We start from the raw sequence: 27,573 nt of genomic DNA, 5'->3' as shown, positions 1-27,573 counted from the left end.
TCTCTCCATGTGCCCAAACCATTTCAAAACACCCTCTTCTGCTCTCTCAACCACGCTCTTTTTATTTCCACACATCTCTCTTACCCTTACGTTACTTACTCGATCAAACCACCTCACACCACACATTATCCTCAAACATCTCATTTCCAGCACATCCATCCTCCTGCGCACAACTCTATCCATAGCCCACGCCTCGCAACCATACAACATTGTTGGAACCACCATTCCCTCAAACATACCCATTTTTGCTTTCCGAGATAATGTTCTCGACTTCCACACATTTTTCAAGGCTCCCAAAATTTTCGCCCCCTCCCCCACCCTATGATCCACTTCCGCTTCCATGGTTCCATCCGCTGCCAGATCCACTCCCAGATATCTAAAACACTTCACTTCCTCCAGTTTTTCTCCATTCAAACTCACCTCCCAATTGACTTGACCCTCAACCCTACTGTACCTAATAACCTTGCTCTTATTCACATTTACTCTTAACTTTCTTCTTCCACACACTTTACCAAACTCAGTCACCAGCTTCTGCAGTTTCTCACATGATATATATATATATATATATATATATATATAATCTGTGGATCAGGTGTTTGCTTTGAAGAATGTATGTGAGAAATACTTGGAAAAGCAAATGGATTTAATGTAGCATTTATGGATCTGGAGAAGGCATATAATAGAGTTAACAGACATGCTCTGTGGAAGGTATTACGAGTATATGGTGTGGGAGGTAAGTTGCTAGAAACAGTGAAAAGTTTTATCGAGGATGTAAGGCATATGTACGAGTAGAAAGAGAGGAAAGTGATTGTTTCCCAGTGAATGTCGGTTTGCGGCAGGGGTGCGTGATTTCTCCATGGTTGCTTAATTTGTTTATGGATGGGGTTGTTAGGGAGGTGAATGCAAGAGTTTTGGAGAGAGGGGCAAGTATGCAGTCTGTTGTGGATGAGAGGGCTTGGGAAGCAAGTCATTTGTTGTTTGCTGATGATACATTGCTGGTGGCTGATTTGGCTAAGAAACTGCAGAAGCTGGTGACTGAGTTTGGTAAAGTGTGTGAACGAAGAAAGTTGAGACTAAATGTGAATAAGAACAAGGTTATTAGGTACAGTAGGGTGGAGGGACAAGTCAATTAGGAGGTAAGTTTGAATGGAGAAAAACTGGAGGAAGTGAAGTGTTTTAGATATTTGGGAGTGGAATTAGCAGTGGATGGAACCATGGAAGCGGAAGTGAGGCACAGGGTAGGGGAGGGGTGAAGGTTCTGGAAGCGATGAGGAATGTGTGGAACATGAGAACATTATCTTGGAGAGCAAAAATGGGTATGTTTGAAGGAATAGTTGTTCCAACAATGTGATATGGTTGTGAGGCATGGGCTATAGATAGGTTTGTGCAGAGGAGGGTGAATGTGTTGGAAATGAGATTAGCTGAGGGTAATATGTGGTGTGAGGTGGTTTGATTGAGTAAATAATGAAAGGGTAAGAGAGATGTGTGGTAATAAAAAGAGTGTGGTTGAGAGAGCAGAAGAGGATGTATTGAAATGGTTTGGTCACATGGAGAGAATGAGTGAGGAAAGATTGACAAAGGGGATATATGTGTCAGGTGGAGGGAACGAGGAGATGCGGGAGACCAAATTGGAGGTGGAAGGATGAAGTGAAAAAGATTTTGAGCGATCGGGACCTAAACATACAGGAGGGTGAAAGGCGTGCAAGGAATAGAGTGAATTGGAATGATGTGGTATACTGGAGTCGACGTGCTGTCATTAGATTGAACCAGGCATGTGAAGCGTCTAGGGTAAACCATGGAAAGTTTTGTGGGGCCTGGATGTGGAAAGGGAGCTGTGGTTTCGGTGCATCGCACATGACAGCTAGAGACTGAATGTGAATGAATGTGGCCTTTGTTGTCTTTTCTCAGTGCAACCTCACATGCGTGTGTATGTATATGTATGTATACATTGAAATGTATAGGTATGTATATGTCTGTGTATGTATATGTATTATCCCTGGGGATAGAGGAGAAAGAATACTTCCCACATTTTCCCTGCGTTTCGTAGAAGGCGACTAAAAGGGAAGGGAGCGGGGGACTGGAAATCCTTCCCTCTCGCTTTTTTTTAATTTTCCAAAAGGGGAGCAGAGAAGGGGGCCAAGGGAGAATATTCCCTCAAAGGCTCAGTCCTCTGTTCTTAGCGCTACCTCGCTAATGCAGGAAATGGCAAATAGTGTGAAAAAAGAATGTTTATGTATGTATACATTGAAATGTATAGGTATGTATATGTGTGTTTGTGGACATTTATGTATATACATATGTATGTGGGTGGGTTGGGCCATTTGTTCGTCTGTTTCCTTGCGCTACCTCTCTAACGAGGGAGACATCGACTAAGTATAATGAATAAAAAAGATAGATGTATTACTACACTTTGTCCCCCAAACTCGGGATTTTCATGGTGTGAATAATCTTTTTTTTAATATTCATATTACTGGCTGTTATCCAGTCCACCACAAGGCCTTTGAAACATGGAAAAACTTCTGTAGCACATGTTATTGTATGATGTAGACACCTGCTAATCTGCAGATGGAATAGGAGGTCCAGTTACATACAGTGCCAACTTGAAGATTTATTTTCCTGAAAGTAAATTTCTGCACCTTAAATTCCCATCAAGTACTGCTCAGTATTTTTGTTCTTTTTAAACTATGCTGTTACTTTATCTTTTGGAATCTTATGAGATTATTTTTTTCTGTCATTTTCAGATTTTTTATGGTATTTTTCTGTGCACCATATATGAAATTCATATTGTGCTTACAAAGAATGATATAGAAAGAGCCTTATCCTTTTGAAAGTGAGGCATTATACGGTATTGTAGTAATTAATTAAAGTGAGATATTGCCATATTCATTCTTGTTATCTAAATGAGGAGAGGGAATTGCAAAATGCTCCCTTTTTTTCTCTTATTTTTGATAGTTTCAGCTAGATCTAAGCATCTTGTGGTCATACTCAAGATGTGGGATGGTTAAGTCACTTTAATTATGTGGTGTGTGTTGCTTCTTCAGGATAGCTCTGTTCGACAGTTACAGAATTGATTGAATAGTAATTGACTAAGGATTTAGCATCAATGACTCCTAGATATGAGCATTTACTTGACTGATAGCAAAATAAAGTTAGCAGCATTAGGAAAATATTTATTTATTTCATAGGACATGTGCTGAGTAAGACATAAGGATGGTATAAGTAGTTAGAACAGTCTTTATTAGTCTGCAACATCACAGTCTGTATCATTTAACAGATTCTTTTCATTTTCCTCACTAATTGATACATTGCTAATGGTCTGTTATCATATCTATATAAGGTGTCTATTTTTTGTCTTAAAGAGCCATTGTCTGACCTGCAACAATGGGAGAACGTCATCATCCATCACAAATGCAAAGTCATATCTATGAGGAAACCAGCAATAGTAAGTTGCAAATTTTACCAAATGATTGTAGTTGCACTTTTTTTTTTCAATCCTGTCTGTGTATTATTTAAGTGTAATGCTTGTAGCCCAATTCTTTATTACCAATTTTGAGGAGTTTTTGGTAGAATTAATGTTATTCAGTATTTAATCACCTAACTCCAACTGAGCCTGAATTCAGAGTAGGTATATGTCCAAGTATACACAGTCAGTAAACACATTTGTATGATAGTTGCAAATGTTCAAGAGATGGCACCCCATGAGTGGAAAACTCCCCCCTGTATAGTACAATTAGTAAAAATACAAGCTCTGATTTGATGTTAATATGCTCAAATCCACATATTGAAAGTACTGTATCTCAGTCCCTCAGAAGAAACTAATGTTCTTCATCTCATTTTCCAGGATTAGATTCTCCAGAGTATACAGCTGATTGGTTTGTTTGTGGACTATGTGGACTCAAAACTTCTGATATTGAGAGTTATGTGAAACACATGGTGCTAAAGGAACAATGTGTTCTTCATCTTTGCCCTTCATCCTCCATTAGGGATCTTCTTTTACCAAGGTATCCAATGTCATATATGTGATATATGACTAAAAAGTAGTTGACTACATTTTGAATATGTAAAGGGATCATTAATTGAAACTTACCATAGTCAGCCAGCAACACGAATATGTGGAAGAGTTACTGTACCGTGCTTTGAAAGTCAATTTTACACAAAATTTTGAGGCCTTTCTTTGTCCGTTCCTGGCGCTACCTCACTGATGTGCAAAACGGCAAACAAGTATGAAAGAAAGAAAAGAAGCAAGTTCGAGTGATGTAGTTTGGTTGTGGTTGCAAATAAAAATGAAATGATAGTGAGTCCTTATGTGACATTAGAATTAGAGGGGTAAGGAAATTTGTTCAAAGATCTGCCATTTATTCATATCTCTGATGTTGTGTTCACCTGGCAAATCCCACCTTGGGGATGGCCCATGCAAAAAGGTTTCCAAGAAACTCCATCCAGGCACATTTCCTTAGCAAACTTATTTTTTACTATGTCTTCTTAGGATCCTTTTTCCAATATATTGTGCTGTGGATATGGGGGAAAAATTGACTGGAAGTGAGGGAACTTAAGTATCTTAGAGCTGTCTTGGGTAAGTGTGGTGACGTGGGAGGAGAGATAAGGAAGAGAGCAGTACAGGGTAGAGAGTCATTGGGTCCCTTAATAGAATGATAAGGGGTAGAGGTGTAAGTATGAAAGTGAAGAGAGGATTAAGGGACAGCATAATCCCCCCAACCCTGACCTATGCAGCCAAAACATGGACATGGAATGAGGCACAGAGGTCAAGAATCCAAGCCGTGGAAATGAGCTATTTGAGAAGAGCATGTGGTGTGACTAGAAAGAATGAAGAAAGAAATGAAAGGGTGTATGAGAGATGTGGTATGACAAGTAATGCAAAAGGGAGTGAATTGTGGAGTGGTAGAATGGAGGAAACATAATACTTTAAGGTGGTTTGGGCATGTGGAAAGAATGCAAGACTGGGAGTTTATAAGGAGTGTATGATAGTACAATTAAAGGGGTTGATGTGAGTGGGAGACCACCTGTGACATGGGCATATAGTGTGGATTGGAGGGAGAGAAACAGAGGAAGAATGCATGGAACGGTGTATGTGAGAGAAGCATGTAAGAACAGGGATAAATTGAGACTCTCTTTCCTTAGCCACCCCTTGATGGGAGTTCCCAGAGGGAATGGGCATCAGAGATATATTTAGATATTTCCCTCCTAGAATACTAGTTATCTTTTTCCACTCTTTCCTTCTGCCTCAGTCCTGTATGTATCCTTGGAGTTGGAGTATGCTCAGAAACATTAATAGAATTATGATACATGGCTAAAAACAGTTCCAGAGGAACTCAGGACTGACAGTTTACATGAGTTTACATAAGAAAGACAGACAACAGGAGGCCTGAGTGGCCCATGACTTGGTTGTCTGAAAAAAAACTTGACAAAAAGTGTAATTCCACTCAGTACTTTTTTAAGCTACCACCGACTCCCCACTGTGGCACATTAGCCTTTTAGTGTCCCTGGTATCACTGTTGTTTATACGTTTATTTCTGGCATTTTTCTCAGAGTATACCTGAACTTATCAAATACTTGGCTAAACAACTTTTGAAGGTATGTATAGTTTTAGTATTCACTACATCTGATGGTGATTTGTTCCAGTGCTCAACACACCTTTAGGAAAAGAAGCTTTTTCCCATGTCTGTACTATATCTTTTAGCTTTGAGTTTTATATCATTTGTCCTAGTAACTATATTTTCTTGTATTTCGAAAAGATGCTCATGGTTTATTCTATTAAACTTGTTCAGAATTTTGAACGCTTGGATTAAGTCGCTGCAAAGTCTGTGTTTTTAAGGGTGAAGATTCAATCATTTTAGTCTCTCATCATATGTCAGATTTCTAAAGGATGGGATCAATTTTGTCTTGCGTCTTTTTTACTTGCTCTAATTTTTCCTTGTCTTTCTTATAGTTTGGGGACCAAAACTGGGCTGGATATTCAAGGTGTGGTCTTACTAGAGAATTATAAAGTGTGAGAATTGTTTCTGGTGTCTTATAATGTATGTTCCGGGCTATAAAACCTGACCTTTGGTTACCTTTTTTACTTGTGGCTTGCCTCTGCTGAGTGTATTTCAATTTGTTGCTAACAACAACTCGAAGGTCCTTTTCCTCCTTAACTTTAGTTTGAGAGTTTCTGAATAGTTTGTAGTCATAATGTATATCCTTGTTTCCAAAGTGCATAACTTTACACTTGTCTACATTAACTTAATTTGCCATCTGTCTGACCGCTCTGCTAGTAAGCTGAGATCTCTTTGAATCATTTCATAGTCCCACTTGTTTACAGCTCTATCTCCTAGTTTTGTGTCGTCACTAAATTTGGAGATCTTAGATATGAGACCGAGTTCTAGGTCATTAATGTATATTATGAAAAGAATGGGGCCTACGACCAACCCCTTATACAATGTGCTTGTGGCACAGCAAAAGATAATGTTAATCAAGCAAATATACTGTTCAGCTGTAATATCAGAGGTGAGATAGTCATTTAGGGAAAGTATGTGTGTATAGCAGAAGATGGGAGTTACCCCTTGGGTAGAAAGTTTGAAGGTGATGTAATGTTAGTGGCTGAACTTTTGTAATTGCATGTAAGTAAATGACTTTTTTTGACATCACTCTTCATTGCAGGTTTTCAAAGAAGAAAAGAGTGGAAAAAGAGGAGTTGGACATCAAACATGTCAAGGATCTGGTCCCAGCCATTCATACGGTAAGGCTAACAAGTTCTTAGAAATATTTTAGAAAACTGGGTGCATGTTACATACAGATGAAGAAAAAAGTTTGAGAGAGGTAATACTGTACTAGATTTTATTAAGAGAACAGAAGTTGCCTCATTTATTGTAATGATTGCTTGGAGTTAGAATTGTTGTGAGATACTGTTGTCATATATTAGTTTGCTGTTATTTCTTTAGTTGGTTAAACCTAGACTTAAAGATCACAAATAATGTAACTGAGAGACTAAGAAATCAGTTTTACTTGAAGTAGTTGTTTTCTGCACCCCAACAAAAAAGCTTGCAGCACACTTATTGGCTAGATAATCAGATTGATAATTTCAATTCTTGGTGGATTATTGACACTTTTGAGTGCAGTCCCTAAAAACAGGTTACACAGCAAAACTGTGCAGGCTTTTTTGGTTTTAACTTACAAAGGACAAAACCATCAGACATTTTCTCTCTATAAAATTGTATGAGTAAGTTTGTTTCCTAGAGAAAAGTAACTGGGGATGCTTATTAACACTTGGTTACCTTAGGGTTTTTTCCTGCTGTGGATTGTCTCCTATCTCTTTAATTGCTATGGAATATCTTCATGGATGAAGGGCAAGTGAAGGTTTTACTGAAAAAAGAAATACCCTAGAACCTAAGAAAGGCATGTACCCCTTGTATGTCCACTCCAAGTTGATAATATGCAAAAAAAAGACAAGAGAACAAGTAGGACCATCAGTAATGGGGGCAAAGGGGGAAGTGGTAATAGTAGTGACGAAGTGAGGAGCAGATGGAGTGAATATTTTGGAGAACTATTGAATGTATTTGATGATAGGATGGCAGATGTTAGGTGTTTGGGTTGGAGTGGTACAGGTTGAGTATCCCTTATCCAAAATACCTGGACCAGAAGTGTTTCGGATTTCAAATTTTTTTTGGATTTTGGAATGTTTGCATATACATAATGAGATATCTCAGGGATGGGACCCAAGTCTAAAATCAAAATACATTTCTGTTTCATATACACCTTATACACATAGACTGAAAGTAATTCATACAATATTTTTAATAATTTTGCACATGAATCAAAGTTTGTCTAACACTGAACCATCAGAAAGCTAAGATGTTACAACCTTACCCGCCCATGTGGACAATCTGTGGTTGTTTGGCATCACCTTCATTCCTGACTCTGAATTTATATGGTACTTATAAGTAATCATTTTCTTACACTTATTCACACTTAAGACCTTAACTAAAAAATTATGAAATACCATTAATACAATAAAAAACTTCGGGTTTTGGAGCATTTCAGACTTCAGATTTTTGTATTAGGGATGCTCAACCTGTATATAAAATGAGAGAGTCATGGAGAGTGGTTTGGTGAAGAGAGAAGAGGTGATGAAAGCCTTTTGTGAAATGAAGTTTCACAAGGGGAGTGGCTGATGTTGCAAATGAAATTCTTAAGGTTGACTGTTATTGATTGCTTAGTTAGGATTTTCATTGTATGTATGGATCATGATATGGTGCCTAAGGATTGGCAGAATCCATGCATGGTACTGTTTTATAAAGGAGAGTAGTGACCGAGAGGGTGAAATCATATACAGCATCACATTGGTGAGAAAGTATATTTCCAGAAGTGATAGAGGATGTGTGGATCAGGTGTAAGCTTTAAAGAATGTGTAAGAAATGGAGAAACAGATGGATTTGTATGTGGCATTTAAGGATCTGGAGAAAGCATATGATAGGGTTGATAGATTCTTTGTGGAAGGTCTTGAGAATGTAAGGCATGGGAGGTAAGCTGCTAAAATCAGTGTGAAGATTTAATGAAGGATGTAAGGCATGTTAATGAGTAGGAAGAGAGGAGAGTGAATGGCTCCAAGTGAAAGGTGGCCTGTGGCGGGTGTTTAATGTCACCATGGCTGTTTAATTTGTTTATGGTGAGGGAGGTAAATGCAAAAGTCTTGGAGAGAGGGGTGTGTAGTCAGTCTGTAGGGTCTGGAAGGTTCTTGGAAGTGAGTCAGTTGTTGTTTGCTGATGATAAAGCACTGGTGGCAGATGCAAATAAGAAAATGCAGAAGTTGACAATTGAGTTTGGAAGAGTATGTGACAGGAGAAAGTTAAGAGTAAATGTGAATAAGAGCAAGTTTATTAGGTTTAGCGGATTTGAGGGACAGGTTAATTGAGGTGTGAATTTGAATGGAGAAAAATTGGAAACATGAGAGCAGAAGCGAGTCTTAGGGTGGGGGAAGGGGCATAGGTTCTGGGAGCACTGTGGAACATGTGGAAAGAGAGATTGTTGTGAGAAGGCAAACATTGGTATGTTTGGAGATGTAGTAGTATCAACAATATTATATGGATATGAGGCATGGGTTATAGATGAAGTTGTGCATAGGAGGGTGAATGTGTTGGAAATGAAACATTTGAGTATGATATGTGATGTGAGGTAGTTTAATCAATTAAGTAATAAAAGGTCAAGAGACAGGTGTGGTAATAAAAAGAATGTGGTTGACAGAGCTGAAGAGTGTGACCTGAAATAGTTTGAACATATTGAGAGAATGAATGAAGAAAGGTTGACAAAGAGGATACATACATCAGAGATAGAGGGAACAAGGAGAATGGGGAGACCAAATTGGAGATGGAAGATTGATTGAAAAAGATTTTGAAGAGGGTGAAGTGCATGCAAAGGGGAAGAGTGAATTGGAATGATATGGTATACAGGGGTAGATGTGCTGTCAATGCACTGAACCAGGGCATATGAAGTGGCTGAGATAAACTATGGAAAGGTCTGTGGTATGTGATTGTAGATAGGGAGTTGTGGTTTTGGTGCATCATACATGACAGCTAGAGAAAGGATGTGATCAAATGTGGCCTTTCTTTGTCTGTTACTAATGCTACCTCACTAACAAGGGAAACAGCAATCTGGTAAGAAAAAAAGATTTTTGCATGCCTTAAGTGTGACTGTGGCATTTTTTGTCATTTGCTTACTGATCTCATTGATGTAAGCCACATGACTGTGATGACTTTTTACAAGTATAAAGGTGGATGATGAGTGAGGACTTAGATGAAATCATGCTTTTCATAAGATCAGAGCCTATTTTTTTTTAGCCCTACAGTCATCATTTGTCTTAAATATCCCATAGGCTTATTTTTCTCATGCTCTCCCCAGTGCACGATTTATGTATTGTTGAATAAGTGTACTTACAGGAAGCACAAAATACTTTAAAGTGCATATGAAGTAATTTATTGAAAATTAGGCTATGATTGGAGCAGTTATGAACAGAATCAATTGAAAGTAGAGTATCTTTATCTTAAGGTCATTTTTCTCATAGAAGTTTATTTGAAACCCATTCCCAGAACAGGCAAGATTGCATCGCAGAAAATAACCATATCATTTGTTGACTGAGACAATAAAGTATTTGCTCTCTTTTAGGCCTTAATTTCATGCTTTGATTGCTTTCAGTATTTACAGGAAGGTAATGAGATGAATGAAGAAGATATCAAGATGGTTATACAAGCATCTGAAATAGAAACTGGTCACAAAAGAAGGTGGAAATGCCAAGTTTGCAGTCTTACATTCTCAAGACGGGCAGCTGTCCTCAACCATTTCAAGCTACAGGTGTCTAGCTTTTGTTAGTTCCTGAACGTGTTATTTTTTTTCATTACATGAAATTTACTGAAAGAATTTTAGAGTAACTAGATATAGCATAGAAATTTTAAGCAGTGCAAAATAGAATTGTATCTGTCATTAAGATGTAGTAGATGTGTTTCTCATTGCATATTTGTACATTGTGTTAGCATGAGTATATTGAGGAAGTGTATGCATGTAAATGAATGCCTTTATTTTTTCTCTTTTACTTGTTGATCAGTACTTTTTATGTCAGCTTTTTACACTGAATAACTGTACCTCTTGAATTAGTGCCCAGATTAGAGTCAACTCATGTTCACACTTATTTGCATAGATATTTACACTTATTCTCACCAAGGCAACACTTTGCAGCCATACATATGTGAACATATTGATAAAGAATTTAAACACAGCCCACAAACATTAGTACTCATTCAATGACTCCCAACATTTAAGGGTTAAGACAGCATATGGACATTGCATTTATTCATTTCACAACAGTAAAGTGTTAGCCTTTTTGTATGTTCAGAATTTTCATATTTGGCCTATACATGAAAGACAGACTTGCTATTCTTCCACTTTTGATTTAGTCTAAGAACCACTTAATGTGTATTGGTGTTCATGTGTGTTCTCATGATTGCATTTAATGTTTGCAAATCTTTTTTCTTTCACACATATTCTCCTTTTCCCGCATTAGCAAGGAAGCATCAAAAACAAGTGAACTGATCCTTTGTGTGAAAATCCTCATGTCCCCCCCCCCCCACCCTTTTCCTTCTTTTATAATCTACAATGTCATATTTGTACTGTGACTGGAGATAAACTAGTAGAGGAAGTATATTGCAGAACATTGGTTGGTAGGCAGCCAATGACTAAGGGGGTATATTGCCAGTACTACCCTGTAGAGTTAATGATGGCTGCGTAGTAAGCCAGCACTTCATTGGTTATCAAGTTGCATCCCTGTGAACCAGGTAGCTGTCTTTTCTTTCTGCCTCACCCACATATGGACTACTGGCATTCTGTCCACAAATATACAATCTCTCCATGTCACACATAACACTTGACAACACTTAACTTACACGGTTCATTCTTTGTAACCAGATTTTCCTGTAGTAAGTGCTGTGTGCTAGCTCTGCCTTTTGTCAAAATGGTAGGAACAATAAATAGAAGCAAGAGGTAGGAGCATTAGGCAGAACCTTTAGAAAGAAGTGGTAGGTAGGAACATTAGGCAGGGGCATTAGGTAGAAGTAGCCATTAGAAACATTAAGTGGGAGCATCTGCAAACACTGCACTAGACTTCCCCTCTACCAGTGGCCTGTTAAAGTTGAAGCACTAAAGGCTGAGAAGTGGCACTGCAGTTCACTAGTTATAGAGACTCTATTGCCATGTCTGCCTCCTTCAGGGAGTTCCAAAAGGGAACAGGTGTTAGAGATATAGCTAGACATATAGATACTTTTTAACTTTTATATCCTATTGCACTTCTCTGTGCTTTACTAAATGCCTTGGCCTCTATCGTTCAGCATACAGTTCCTGGGATGGTGAGCCAGGAGTCATCTCTAAGTGGGCTAGATGCACAGGATCTTTGTGTTAAGAAGGAAATAGAAGTGGACTGTAAGGCACCTGTCAAGCACATAGTAGCTGTTGAGTCAAATGTTCATCTTAAACACCTCAGCAGTGCCCTTGCATACTCAGACAAAACATGGAATAAGCCTGCCTGCCATTTATGTGGTCAGACATTTAAAACAGTAAGTTGATTTCCATTTTGATATTTTTACTTATACTCGTGTGAAGAGGAAGAGTGGAAAGTGATTGGTTCTCAGTGAATATTGGTTTGTGGCAGGGGTGTGTGATGTCCCTATGGTTGTTTAATTTGTTTATGGATGGGGTGGTTAGGAAGGTGAATGTAAGAGTTTTGGAGAGAGGGGCAAGTATGCAGTCTGTTTGGATGAGAGGGCTTGGGAAGCGAGTCAGTTGTTGTTTGCTGATGATACATTGCTGGTGGCTGATTTGGGTAAGAAACTGCAGAAGCTGGTGACTGAGTTTGGTGAAGTGTGTGAAAGAAGAAATCTGATACTAAATGTGAATAAGAGCAAGGTTATTAGGTTCAGTAGGGTTGAGGGACAAGTTAATTGGGGGGTAAGTTTGAGTGGAGAAAAACTGGAGGAAGTGAAGTGTTTTAGATATCTGGGAGTGGATTTAGCAGTGGATGGAACTATGGAAGCGGAACTGAGTCACAGGGTGGGGGAGGGGGTGAGGGTTCTGGGAGGTTGAAGAATGTGTGGAAGGTGAGAACATTACCTCAGAGAGCAAAAAAATGTGTATGTTTGAAGGAATAGTGGTTCCAACAGTGTTATATGGTTGTGGCGTGGGCTATAGAGAGGGTTGTGCGGAGGAGGGTGGATGTGTTGGAAATCAAATGTTTGAGGACAGTATGTCATGAGAGGTAGTTTGATCCAAGTAAGAAATGAAAGGTAAGAGAGATGTGTGGTAATAAAAAGAGTGTGGTTGAGAGCAGAAGAGGGTGTTTTGAAATGGTTTGGTCACATGGAGAGAATGAGTGAGGAAAGATTGACAAAGAGGATATATGTGTCAGGGGGAGAGGGAACGAGGAGAAGTGGAAGACCAAATTAGAGGTGGAAGGATGGAGTGAAAAAAATTTTGAGTGATAGGGGCTTGAACATACAGGAGGGTGAAAGGTGTGCAAGCAATAGAGTGAATTAGAACGTTTCACCGTATACACACACAGACATATACATATATACACATGCACATATTCAAACTTGCTACCTTCGTCCATTTCCATTGCTACCCTGCCACACATGCAATAGCACTCACCTTCCCCCCTGTGCACACAAGGTAGTGCTAGGGAAGGACAACAAAGGCCACATTTGTTATACACAGTCTCTAGCTGTCATGTGTAGTGCACAGGAACCACAGCTCCCTTTCTGCATCCAGGCCCCATAAAACTTTCCATGGTTTACCCCAGATGCTTCACATGCCCTGGTTCAGTTCACATATATGTTATTTCTCCTTTTCCACATCCAGGCCCCACTAAACTTTACATGATTTACCCCAGATATATATATATATATATATATATTGCTCACATGACAGCAAGAGACAGAGTGTGAACAAATGTGGCCTTTTTTGTCTATTTTCCTGGTGCTGCCTCACTGAAAGGAGGGGGATAGCGATACTATGTTTTGTGTGGTGTGGTAGCAACAGGAATGGATGAAATCAAGCAAGTATGAATATGTACATGTGTATATATGTATATGTCTGTGCATGTGTATGTTTTTTTTTTTTTTTTTTTTTTTTTTATACTTTGTCGCTGTCTCCCGCGTTTGCGAGGTAGCGCAAGGAAACAGACGAAAGAAATGGCCCAACCCCCCCCCCCATACACATGTACATACACACGTCCAGACACGCAAATATACATACCTACACAGCTTTCCATGGTTTACCCCAGACGCTTCACATGCCTTGCTTCAATCCACTGACAGCACGTCAACCCCTGTATACCACATGACTCCAATTCACTCTATTTCTTGCCCTCCTTTCACCCTCCTGCATGTTCAGGCCCCGATCACACAAAATCTTTTTCACTCCATCTTTCCACCTCCAATTTGGTCTCCCTCTTCTCCTCGTTCCCTCCACCTCCGACACATATATCCTCTTGGTCAATCTCTCCTCACTCATTCTCTCCATGTGCCCAAACCATTTCAAAACACCCTCTTCTGCTCTCTCGACCACGCTCTTTTTATTTCCACACATCTCTCTTACCCTTACGTTACTTACTCGATCAAACCACCTCACACCACACATTGTCCTCAAACATCTCATTTCCAGCACATCCATCCTCCTGCGCACATCTCTATCCATAGCCCACGCCTCGCAACCATACAGCATTGTTGGAACCACTATTCCCTCAAACATACCCATTTTTGCTTTCCGAGATAATGTTCTCGACTTCCACACATTTTTCAAGGCTCCCAAAATTTTCGCCCCCTCCCCCACCCTATGATCCACTTCCGCTTCCATGGTTCCATCCGCTGACTATGTATGTATATGTGTGTTTATGGGCATATATGTATATATATGTGAATATGAGTGGATGGGCCATTCTTTGTCTGTTTCCTGGCGCTTCCTCGCTGACACAGGGAACAGTGATTAAGTATAATGAAATATGTATCTTACCTCACCTCACCTTCCTGCCCCAAGAGTTCCTTCTGTCCTTATGTGGCTCCTGCAGCACTCAGGAACCTGGCTGTGTACACTGGTGGGGACCACAGGTCATGAAGTGTTGTGATGTTGTTGTGCATCTATGTATAGAAAGTGTATGGCTGTTGAGTAGTAAGTGCTTGGTGTCTTCATGGTAGCTTCATCATGGGTATGAAGGGTCCTGGGATGTAAAAAAATGGTCATTATTTGTAGTGTTGTTGTGATGGGTGATGTCCAAAGCACAAATGGGAGAGTGCGACTCATGTTTTTGATAACTTTCTCTTGTTGACTTGTAAGACTGATTCAAAACAGAAAGTGTGAAGCAGTACCGTTACAAGAGCAAAATCCTTATTCCTGTATTTACATCAGTTGCCAAAGAACTATGCATCTCATAAGACATCATGATTTGCAAGGTTGCTAATTTCAGCATCCTTTTTATTTTGAACAGACAAGAATGCAAATACAAGCTTTAATCAATCACTAGAGTCACAGTAAAGAATAAAACACGAACCTGCAGAGCAACTCATAATAAATAGTCTTCTGCTTCTCCACAAGGCTTAGCAGTCATTCATGTAACACACAAAGCAGTTTTATTGGCAGAAAATAATCTTTCCATCCAAACCATTACCCTCATACATAAGATATCTCCATTTTTTATGATTAAAAGTTGTTCCCCAAACACTATCATTGGAGATATCCCTTGAAGTCATCATTTCACTTGCTGAACTGGTCTTTAGTTGATTTGTCATTAACTGTTTTTCTGATTGTTCTTTGTTATTGGATAATAAGAAGCCTTTTTGAGGAGCACTTTTGCATATTTCACCCTCCTCTAAATGTTCTTTAGACAATATGCCGAGGGAAAGAGGGGTAATTGAGAACCAAAGGATGATTTAGCAGGCATTGCCCCATAAAAAATGTTTTTGTGTTATTCCAGGGAAAAATATTGCGAACACATATTGCAGTTGTACATAGCCAAGGACGACCTTTCCATTGCAGCTATGATGGATGCTCCCAGTCTTTTAAAACAAAGGGGTCATTAACAAGGCATGAGAGGAGACACACAGGTAAGCCAGTTAAAAGATTAAGCTTCAGTTCTTTATCATACTTAAGGGATGCCTGCATACTTTCCTCATCTCATTAATGATCTCTCCAAACATATTCAGATCTTCTCTTCTATCCATTCAGTATCTCTCTTTCTGTGTATCAATCTGTCCACCAAGCCATCCATATATCTGTTATCGTCATTCCCATTTATATATGATGGATCAGGTGCATGCAATTTCTTGCTTCACTCATATCTTCAATCCATGTTTTGTGTGTTAAAGTCCTATATTTCTGCCTTACTAAAATCTCTTTTTACATATCCATAATCTTTGTTTTTGTGCCTATTTCCTGGAGGTGGATAAGATACATATCTCCTCCTTGCCACCTTTGTGACCAACCAGGCAACCATGAAACAGTGGCATGAAACTTGATGCGTGAATATCCATCTAGAGTAGTTGCATGGCTTCTATTAATAATATTAGTAGCACCCTTTGACTTCATAACATGACTGGAATCAACACTAGCCTAACTAAAGATATTTCTTCAGCAAATTTGTTTATTTTTATCTTCCTAGTATTCTGTTCCTTCATTTTCCACATTTCATTACTATTTTCAGGATCAGTTTAATATTTAGGTATAGCCAGCTATACCTAGCCAGTTTGAATCTTAATGTTAAACTCACTACTCTACTTATCATTAGCATAGCTTAAAGTTTATACAGATGTGATTCTCTTTTTTCCTCATAGCCCACAAAAGTAGGGCTCCCTCAGTGAGGTATGCTTAACTAGTTTGAATTGTAATGTTAAAATCAATACTCTTCTTATCATTATGTACCTGGAAGCTCATATAGACATGATTTTCTTGTTTTCTCATAACTCATGAAATTAGGGCTCCCTCCCTGTTGTATATATTCATTCTTTTACCATGCAATCTACAAAACAAAGGAAATACAGCAGTTTTTTTTTCACTCATTTCCTTTTAAACTTTGCTTCTTTGCAGAATTTGCTGTTGGTGCTTCATTGAATATGTAACTGCTACAATATTTATCATTCTTTTTTTGCTAGTAGTAAAAAAAAAGCCATCTTTTTTTATGATTGTATCCCTTTTCCTTAGGTGAAAGACCGTTTGCATGTCATGAATGTGGCCGATGTTTCCGAGAGTCTGGTTCTTTAGCACGTCACCAACAGTCTCGAGTATCTTGTGTGAACAAGAAAGACTCTCAGATCCCCATGTATGGCAAAACCTGTCCTCTTGATTCCTCTCAGACTGAGAAAAAGGTAAGGAATTTATTCTTTTTCGTTTTTTCTATATCTGTTGTTTATTTACTAAGAATTTTACCCCTTTCCTTGCACATTCATCTTTTATGTTGCTTTTAAAGTCATACCTTTGTCTGTGTTACTTAACTTTTTCCATCTCTCTCTTTACATATTTTTACAGACCTTTCACATACCTGTCACTTTCCCTGTCACCCTATAAATCTTTGTTATTATCCAGGCTTACACCTTTGTTATTTGCTAAATTCAAGTCTTTACATTAACCCTTCCCATGTGCATTAAAGTGCAGTCCCTCAGAGCTTCCATATGCATTTGACCATAAACCAAAATAAATGTAGGCATAAAAAATAAGGTCTAATGTTTTATGTGTAAGTTGATAAAAAAATGGAATGTAAAAGCTGCACTTACCATAAGTTGACAGGAAGAAATAGGAAAAATATGCATGTTATGGTGGTGATAGGCAGGTTGACTGACCTTTTTGTGGATGTGGATAGGGAGCTGTGGTTTTGGTGCATTACACATGACAACTAGAGACTGAGCATGAACAAATGTGGCCTATTTTGTGTTTTCCTGGCGCTACCTTGCTGAAGCAGGGAGTAGCGATTGCTGATTTCTGTGGGACAGGGTAGTGCCAGGAATGGATGAAGGCAAGCAAGTATGAATATGTATATGTGTATATATGTATATGTCTGTGTATGTGTATGTATATGTATATATATATTTTTTTTTTTTTTTTTTTTTATACTTTGTCGCTGTCTCCCGCGTTTGCGAGGTAGCGCAAGGAAACAGACGAAAGAAATGGCCCAACCCCCCCCCATACACATGTACATACGTCCACACACGCAAATATACATACCTACACAGCTTTCCATGGTTTACCCCAGACGCTTCACATGCCTTGATTCAATCCACTGACAGCACGTCAACCCCTGTATACCACATCGCTCCAATTCACTCTATTCCTTGCCCTCCTTTCACCCTCCTGCATGTTCAGGCCCCGATCACACAAAATCTTTTTCACTCCATCTTTCCACCTCCAATTTGGTCTCCCTCTTCTCCTCGTTCCCTCCACCTCCGACACATATATCCTCTTGGTCAATCTTTCCTCACTCATTCTCTCCATGTGCCCAAACCATTTCAAAACACCCTCTTCTGCTCTCTCAACCACGCTCTTTTTATTTCCACACATCTCTCTTACCCTTACGTTACTCACTCGCTCAAACCACCTCACACCACACATTGTCCTCAAACATCTCATTTCCAGCACATCCATCCTCCTGCGCACATCTCTATCCATATATATGTGTGCATATGTTGGGGTGAGACAGTATCATTAAGTTTTAGGGAGAATAAAAAGATGTTTTGGAAGGAGGTAAATAAATTGCATAAGACAAGGGAACAAATGGGAACATCAGTGAAGGGTGCTAATGGGGAGGTGATAATTAGTAGTGGTGATGTGAGAAGGAGATGGAATGAGTATTTTGAAGGTTCGTTGAATGTGTTTGATGATAGAGTGGCAGATATATGGTGCTTTGGTCGAGGTGGTGTGCAAAGTGTGAGGGTTAGGGAGAATGATTTGGCGAACAGAGAAGAGGTAGTAAAAACTTTGCAGAGACAAGGGAACAAATGGGAACATCAGTGAAGGGGGCTAATGGGAAGGTGATAATAAGTAGTGGTGATGTGAGAAGGAGATGGAATGAGTATTTTGAGGGTTCGTTGAATGTGTTTGATGATAGAGTGGCAGATATAGGGTGCTTTGGTCGAGGTGGTGTGCAAAGTGAGAGGGTTAGGGAGAATGATTTGGTGAACAGAGAAGAGGTAGTAAAAACTTTGCGGAAGATGAAAGCCGGCAAGGTAGCAGGTTTGGATGGTATTGCAGTGGAATTTATTAAAAAAGGGGGTGATTGTATTGTAGACTGGTTGGTAAGGTTATTTGATGTATGTATGACTCATGGTGAGGTGCCTGAGGATTGGTGGAATGCTTGCATAGTGCCATTGTACAAAGGCAAAGGGGATAAAAGTGAGTGCTCAAACTACAAAGTATAAGTTTGTTGAGTATTCCTGGGAAATTATATGGGAGGGTATTGATTGAGAGGGTGAAAGCATGTACAGAGCATCAGATTAGGGAAGAGCAGTGTGGTTTCAGAAGTGGTAGAGGATGTTTGGATCAGGTGTTTGCTTTGAAGAATGTATGTGAGAAATACGTAGAAAAGCAAATGGATTTGTATGTAGCATTTATGGATCTGGAGAAGGCATATGATGAAGTTTATAGAGATACTCTGTGGAAGGTATTAAGAATATATGGTGTGGGAGGCAAGTTGTTAGAAGCAGTGAAAAGTTTTTACCGAGGATGTAAGGCATGTGTACGAGTAGGAAAAGAGGAAAGTGATTGGTTCTCAATGAATGTTGGTTTGCGGCAGGGGTGCGTGATGTCTCCATGGTTGTTCAATTTGTTTATGGATGGGGTTGTTAGGGAGGTGAATGCAAGAGTTTTGGAAAGAGGGGCAAGTATGCAGTCTGTTGTGGATGAGAGAGCTTGGGAAGTGAGTCAGTTGTTGTTCGCTGATGATACAGCACTGGTGAATGATTCAGGTGAGAAACTGCATAAGCTGGTGACTGAATTTGGTAAAGTGTGTGAAAGAAGAAAGTTAAGAGTAAATGTGAATAAGAGCAAGATTATTAGGTACAATAGGGTTGAAGGACAAGTTAATTAGGAGGTAAGTTTGAATGAAGAAAAACTGGAGGAAGTGAAGTGTTTTAGATGAAAAACTGGAGGAAGTGAAGTGTTTTAGATATCTGGGAGTGGATTTGGCAGCGGATGGAACCATGGAAGCGGAAGTGAGTCACAGGGTGGGGGAGGGGGCAAAGGATCTGGGAGCATTGAAATATGTGTGGAAGGCGAGAATGATATCTCGGGGAGCAAAAATTGGTATGTTTGAAGGAATAGTGGTTCCAACAATATTATATGGTTGTGAGGCATGGGTGATAGATAGGGCTGTGCAGAGTAGGGTGGATGTTTTGAAAATGAGATGTTTGAGGACAATATATGGTGTGAGGTGGTTTGATCCAAGTTAGTAATGAAAGGGTAAGATAGATGTGTGGTAATAAAAATAGTGTGGTTGAGAGAGCAGAAGAGGGTGTGTTGAGATGGTTTGATCACATGGAGAGAATGAGTGAGGAAAGATTGACGAAGAGGATATATATGTTAGAGGTTTAGGGAATGAGGAGGAGTGGGAGACCAAATTGAAGGTGGAAGGATGGAGTGAAAAAGATTTTGAACGATCGGGGCTTGAACATACAGGAGGGTGCAAGGAATAGAGTGAATTGGAACGATGTGGTATACCGGGGTCGACATGCTGTCAATAGATTGAACCAGGGCAAACCATGGAAAGTTTTGTGGGGCCTGGATATGGAAGGGGAGCTGTGGTTTTGGTGCATTACACATGACAGCTAGAGACTGAGTGTGAATGAATGAGGCCTTTGTTGTCGTTTCCTGGCGCTACCTTGCATGCACGCGGGGGAGGGAGGTGTCATATGTGGCGGAGTGGTGGCAGGCAGGAATGGATGAAGGCAGCATGTATGAATAGGTATATTTGTATATATGTATATGTCTGTGTATGTATATGTTGAAATGTATAGGTATGTATATGTGCGTGTGTGGGCATTTATGTATATGTATGTGTATGTGGATAGGTTGATCCATTCTTTCGTCTGTTTCCTTGCGCTACCTCGCTGATGCAGGAGACAGCATCAAAGTATAATAAAAGAATTATTATTATTTTTATTATTATTATTATTATTATTATTATTATTATCATTATTATTATTATTATCATTATTATTATTATTATTATTATTATTATTATTATTATTATTGTTATTATCATTATTATTATTACTCGGTGATATCTAATACTCTTGTTATATTTTTCATTCAGGTATTGGTGTTTTCAGAGTTTGTACTCACTTATTGATGGTTTTTGATATTTGCATTCCACTGCTGGAAAGTCAGAGGAGTACAGCTTTCTAGGTAGTTATTTCTTGTAAAGTATTATCTTTTTCTTATATGACTTACATTTACTGCCATTTACATGTTTGAATGTGTTGAGGGAACAGCTAGTGTTATAGGCAGAAGCCATTGTCCCATAAAATCTTTATACAATGGTGAGAAACACCATGCCACAATCATGACACCGACCATTAAAAGGGATGGTCACAATGCATTCATATTTTAAACTCTGTTACAGATTTTTTCTTTCGATCAACCAGTCTGGCCTTCTTTTCATAAGATTCTTAATGTTACTTGCATGCCTTGATGATCTAGTCAATACTGGAAGCCAGATCTTAGATCTAAATATTCTTCCCTTAATGAACTGTTTCCTTCCTTTTCAGCCTTTTTTGCAGGATATGAAGTTAAACAACATCTTGAAGCAAGAAGTATGTGGTCAGCTTTCTGATGATGAACTACAAAAAGATATGACCCCATGGAATGGTGAGGAGACAAAGCATAGATATAGATTTATTTATTTTATACTTATCATACTTGATTACCATTTCCCACATCATCAAGGTAGCGCCAGGAAACAAACGAAGAATGGCCCTTCCACTCATATTCGTATTTTTTTTTCTATATTTTCATTACACTTAGTCGCTCTCTCCAGCGTTAGCAAGGTAGTGCAAGGAAACAGACAAAAGAATGGTCCAACCCACCCACAAACACACGTATATACATAAATGCCCACACACGCACATATACATACCTATACATTTCAACATATACATACATATACATACGTATATTTTTTTTAGAAAGTTAAAAAGTACAAGGAGGGGAGGATTTCTGGCCCCCTGCTCCCATCCCCTCTAGTCGCCTTCTACGACACGTGAGGAATGCATGGGAAGTATTCTTTCACCCCTATCCCCAGGGATAGGCCACATCATTCACATTCAGTCTCTGTCTGTCATGTGTAATGCACCTAAACCACAGCTCCCTTTCCACATCCAGGCCCCACAAAACTTTTCATGGTTTACCCCAGACACTTCACACGCCCTGGTTCACTCCAATGACAGCAAGTCGACCCCAGTATACCACATCGTTCCAATTCACTCTATTCCTTGCACGCCTTTCACCCTCCTGTATGTTCAGGCCCCGATCGCTCAAAATCTTTTTCACTCCATCCTTTCTTATCCAATTTGGTCTCCCACTTCTCCCCGTTCCCTCCACCTCCAACACATATATCCTCTTTGTCAATCTTTCCTCACTCATTCTCTCCATGTGACCAAACCATATCAATACACCCTCTTCTGCTGTCTCAACCACACTCTTTTTATTCCCACACATCTCTCTTACCCTTTCATTACTTACTCGATCAAACCACCTCACACCGCATATTGTCCTCAAATATCTCATTTCCAACACATCCACCCTCCTACGCACAACTCTATCTATAGCCCATGCCCTGCAACCATATGACATTGTTGAAACCACCATTCTTCAGACATACCCATTTTTGCTCCGAGATAACGTTCTCACCTTCCACACATTCTTAATGCTCCCTGGGGATAGGGGAGAAAGAAAACTTCCCACGTATTCCCCGCATGTTGTAGAAGGCAACCATTTGGGGCGGGAGCAGGCAGTTAGAAACCCTCCCCTCCTTGTATTTGACTTTCTTATAGGGGAAACGGATGAAGGAGTCATGTGGGGAGTGCTCATCCTCCTCAAAGGCTCAGATTGGGGTGTCTAAACATGTATGGATGTAACCAAGATGAGAAAAAAGGAGAGATAGATGGTATGTTTGAGGAAAGGAATCAGGATGTTTTGGCTCTGAGTGAAATGAAGCTCAAGGGTAAAAGGGAAGAGTGGTTTGGGAATGTCTTGGGAGTAAAGTCAGGGGTTGGTGAGAGGACAAGAGCAAAGGAAGGAGTAGCACTACTCCTGAAGCAGGATTTGTAGGAGTATGTGATAGAGTGTAAGAAAGTAAACTCTAGATTGATATGGGTAAAACTGAAAGTGGGTGGAGAGAAACAGGTGATTATTGGTTCCTAAGCACCTGTTTATGAGAAGAAAGATCGTGAGAGGCAAATGTTTTGGAAGCAGCTGAGTAAGTGTGTTAGCAGCTTTGATGCACGAGACCAGGTTATGGTGATGGGTAATTTGAATGTAAAGGTGAGTAATGTGGCAGTTGAGGGTGTAATTGGTGTACATGGGGTGTTCAGTGTTGTAAATGGAAATTGTGAAGAACTTGGAGATTTTATGTGCTGAAAAAGGACTGGTGATTGGGAATACCTGGTTTAAAAAGAGAGATATACATAAGTTTACCTATGTAAGTAGGAGAGATGGCCAGAGAGCGTTATTGGATTACATTTGAAATGAGAGACTTTTGGATGTTAATGTGCTGAGAGGAGCAGAGCAACTGGAGGAATGTCTGATCATTGTCTTATGGAGGCGAAGGTAAAGATTTGTAGAGGTTTTCAGAAAAGAAGAGAGAACGTTGGGGTGAAGAGAGTAGTGAGAGTAAGTGAGCTTGGAAAGGAGACTTATGTGAGGAAATACCAGGAGAGATTGAGTGCAGAATGGTAAAAGGTGAGAGCAAATGACGTAAGGGGAGTGGGGGAGGAATGGGATGTAATTAGGGAAGCAGTGATGGCTTGCACAAAAGATGCTTATGGCATGAGAAAGGTGGGAGGGGGCAGATTAGAAAGGGTAGTGAGTGGTTAGATGAAGAAGCAAGATTGTTAGTGAAAGAGAAGAGAGAGGTGTTTGGAGGAGTTTTACAGGGAAGTAGTGCAAATGACTGGGAGATGTATAAAAGAAAGAGACAGGAGGTCAAGAGGTATGTATATGTGTGTGTGTGGACGTGTATGTATATACGTGTGTATGTGAGTGGGTTGGGCCATTCTTTCGTCTGTTTCCTTGCGCTATCTCGCTAACGCGGGAGACAGCGACAAAGTATAAGAAATGAATAAAATAACATATACATGCATATATGTACACACACATAGACATATACATATATACACATACGAATAAAGTGTATATGAACGCGCACCTTCATAGAACATACAAAGCTTGCTTGCTTGCCTTCATCCTTTTCTGGCCCCATCCCACCCCACAGTAAATAGCATCGCTACCCCCATGCTTCAGTGAGGTTGCATCAGGAAAACAGACAAAAAAGGCCACATTCATTCACACTCAGTCTCTAACTGTCATGTGTAATGCACCGAAACCACATCTTTCTATCCACATTCAGACCCCATAGACCTTTCTATGTTTACCCACCGTTTCACCTGCCCTGGTTCAGTTCATTGACAGCACGTTGACCCCTACATACTACATTGTTCCAATTCACTCTATTCCTTGCATGCCCCTCAACCCCATGTATGTTCAGGCCCTGATCGCTCAGAATCTTTCCATCCTTCCTCCTCCAATTTCGTCTCCTGCTTCTTGTTCCCCCCACCTCTGACACATATATCCTCTTTGTCAACCTTTCCTCACTCATTCTCTCGATATGTCCAAACCATTTCAACACACCCTCTTCTGCTTTCTCAACCACTTTCTTTTTATTCCCACACATCTCTCTTCCCCACTCATTACTTACTTGATCAAACTGTCTCACACCACTTATTGTCCTCAGACATTTCATTTCCAGCACAACCACCCTCCTCTGTACCACCCTATCTATAGCCCATGCCTTGCAACCATATAACACTTTTGGGACTACTATTACTTCAAACATACCCATTTTAGCTCTTCGAGAGTGGCAAGCCTGTTTGTGATGATATGGTGTTGTTTGCTGAGAGTGAAGAGGAGTTGCAAAACATTGTAAGTGTGTTTTATGATGAGTTTAAGCATTGGCAATTGAAGGTAAATGCAAGTAAAAGTAAAGTCATGGTGTTTAAAAGGAAACAGAGCAAAAGTATAGATTATATAAAACCATATAGAGTGAAAGACGAAAGTATACTAGATTGTACTGTGGATATGTGAGGAAAAAAAGTAGATGAAGTGAGAGAATTTAAGTATCTGGGAGCTGTCTTAAGTAAGTGTGGTGATATGGAAGGAGAGATAAGAGATAGAGCAGTACTGGGTAGATGAGTCATTGGGTCCCTTAATAGAGTAATGAAGGGTAGAGGTTTAAGTATGAAAGTAGAGAGAGGATTAAGGGACAGCATAGGCTTCCCAACCCTGACCTATGCAGCCAAAACATAGACATGGAACGATTCTCAGAGCTCAATAATCCAGGCTTTGGGAATGAGCTATTTGAGAAGAGCATGTGATGCATCAAGATGGAATGAAGAAGGAAATGAAAGGGTGTATGAGAGATGTGGTATGGCAAGAAATGCAGTGGGAGTGAAATGTGAAGTGGCAGAATGGGTGAAATGTAATACTTTGAGGTGGTTTGGGCATGTGGAAAGAACGCAAGATTGGAAGTTTACAGGGATTGTGAGTGGAAGACCACCTATGGCTTGAGAAATTAAGATGGAGGAATACTAGAGGGAGAGAAATAGTAGAAGAATGTTTGGAATGGTGTATGCAAGAGGGGCATGTAAGGACAGGGATAAGTGGAGACTCTTTTGCCATGGCCACTCCTTCATGGGAATGGGCATCAGAGGTATAGATAAATAGATAGATAGCTTGAATGAGTAAAGAGAAAACATCTTCCTCAGGATAGCCTGAGACACACTGAGCAAGGTAGCTGATGTTCACACCATCAAAATCACTAGTGTCAGTGATGAAATGTACAATGATTCCATTCTGAGAGCATTATATGCTTGTACCTACAATAAACTTCAGCTGTGTATTGCCTTTGAAAATATGTGGGGGCAGACAATGTGCTTTTTGCAGACACTTTAAATGAGATTTATCACATAAATGCTATGATTTTGTTTGGCATTTTATTTTTCCATCACGTTATATCAGCATGACAGAAATATTTTTACTAGTTCATGGTCAGAAAATGGCAGACTTGATATTCAGCATACAGTAAAAAATTACAGTCTTAGCATTAAAAAGAATAGTCCAGCAATTACCATTTAGATTAAGGCTTTCATGCATAAGGTTTTGTTTGCAAAAGCAGTCCTAGTACTCACTTATGGTGGGAATATGGTATGTCTAGCAACATGTTAAAGTCTTAAAAGTAAGATGACATGATTTGTTGCTTCATTTACCATGTGGTGCTGTGAGTGGAGGGTTGTAGCTTTTGTTCACTGTCCTTTTGTTTGATCATATTTTCAGTATTCTGTTTGGATGACATTTTTCTACCTAGATATCTATATATGTGATGCCTGCTCTAATTGGAACTCCCTCTACCAGTAACAAACCATGAGTCCCAAAACGTTTTTCCAGTAAGAAAAGACTCATTTTCATGCTTAGTAACAAGAAAATGTATCAACAAAAGAGATTTCAAAACATGTTGGCAGGGCCTGGTTCGCTATCATGATACTTTTTTCCTCTTGCTGTCATTCCCTCCGAAAGTGCTGTGACTGTGCAAGTTAGGAAGGTGAGTAAGACAATTGATAACCTGATAGGGATTTGATTTTTCAACACCTCATACTTCATCAGGTTATCAGTCATCTTTTTGGTCTTTGTAGGTCAACCAGTCTGTGGCTTTCTGGGAGGATGACTTTAGGAAGAAGAAAAAATCAAAGTGGATGGTGAACTTGCCTCTGTTGGTACATCTTGACATCTCACTCATAGACACATTTTCTTGTTTCAGAGGATCAATACAGGCTTGGGACAACTTCATGATCCATGATTACATACTGGCCAGTGAAAATTTCACCAAGAACAGAATAACATTAAACTCAAGGATAGCAAACAAAAGTTGCATCCCTCCATTTTCATTTCCATGGGGTAACTAAGGTGGCAAATAATTTCATCTGACTTCTAAGACTGTACCATGCCACCAGACATATGATAACCCCTCCATAAGCAAATAATAGGGTTTGTTCTACATGTAGAACCTGACCACATGAAAGTCTTATCTTTAACAGAAATTGTCAAATTTTCTCGCAGAGACTTTACTTGGAGGTCATGTATATCACAGGCACTCAGGCAGTGAAGCAAGAGGATGGCACCTCCCAAAGTCTACAACACAGTACCTTGCCTGAGAATACTTCTCCGCTTGTTCCATGTAAGATTGAGATGCCACTTATCTCCGGCTGTCTTGCAGATGAAGATGACCTTGAAGATGGTCTTATGGGACCACAGAGCAAAGGTAAGAGGCAATGTTTTTACATTCAGTGTTAGATTGGCCGCACTTTAAGAAAAGTATTTAGGAGCATTCCAAGGGATGCAGGGCTGAGCCAGCTTAAGGTTTTTTATCTTTTAACTTCTAAAATCCATATAGTAATACTATCAATTTATTTCACAGATTAAACCTAAAGTAGGTATCTTTAGCTGATTTCAGTAGAAGTTTTTTAAAGATATAATTTTGAAAACTAACATTAAGGTGTGTAAGTGTATTAAGGAGGAGGAAAAGTCTGCTTGCTGCTACACCTCAGGGGATTAAGAATACTTCCCACGTATTCCCTGCATGTCGTAGAAGGCGACTAAAAGGGGAGGGAGCGGGGGGCTGGAAATCCTCCCCTCTCGTTTTTTTTTTTTTTTTTTTTTTTTTTTTAATTTTCCAAAAGATGGAACAGAGGGGACCAGGTGAGGGTATTCCAAAAAAGGCCCAGTCCTCTGTTC

At 39.6% G+C, this 27,573-nt stretch overlaps 1 protein-coding gene across 2 annotated transcripts in view; it reads left to right on the top strand.

Moving 5' to 3' along the window:
• Positions 1-27,573, top strand: part of LOC139746609 (uncharacterized) — a 52,107-nt gene that overhangs the window by 1,121 nt on the left and 23,413 nt on the right. Inside the window, exons 2-10 of one of the 2 annotated variants that reach the window (XR_011712178.1) lie at positions 3,360-3,442; positions 3,842-4,001; positions 6,658-6,736; positions 10,195-10,341; positions 11,868-12,092; positions 15,503-15,632; positions 16,726-16,889; positions 21,279-21,378; positions 26,930-27,100. Coding sequence is in view for 1 of the 2 variants with exons in the window: in XM_071658017.1 (XP_071514118.1) it covers positions 3,382-3,442; positions 3,842-4,001; positions 6,658-6,736; positions 10,186-10,341; positions 11,868-12,092; positions 15,503-15,632; positions 16,726-16,889; positions 21,279-21,378; positions 26,930-27,100 (1,246 nt within the window). In the remaining variant the exon portion in view is untranslated. Of the gene's footprint in view, positions 1-3,359; positions 3,443-3,841; positions 4,002-6,657; positions 6,737-10,185; positions 10,342-11,867; positions 12,093-15,502; positions 15,633-16,725; positions 16,890-21,278; positions 21,379-26,929; positions 27,101-27,573 lie in introns of both variants that reach the window. The other variant, XM_071658017.1, reaches the window with a different exon arrangement.

This window comes from Panulirus ornatus, chromosome 65, assembly GCF_036320965.1.
Source record: "Panulirus ornatus isolate Po-2019 chromosome 65, ASM3632096v1, whole genome shotgun sequence".
Classification (NCBI taxonomy): Eukaryota; Metazoa; Arthropoda; class Malacostraca; order Decapoda; family Palinuridae; genus Panulirus; species Panulirus ornatus.
The sequence above is the reverse complement of the archived record's forward strand: the minus strand, read 5'-3'. Positions and strand labels throughout refer to the sequence as shown.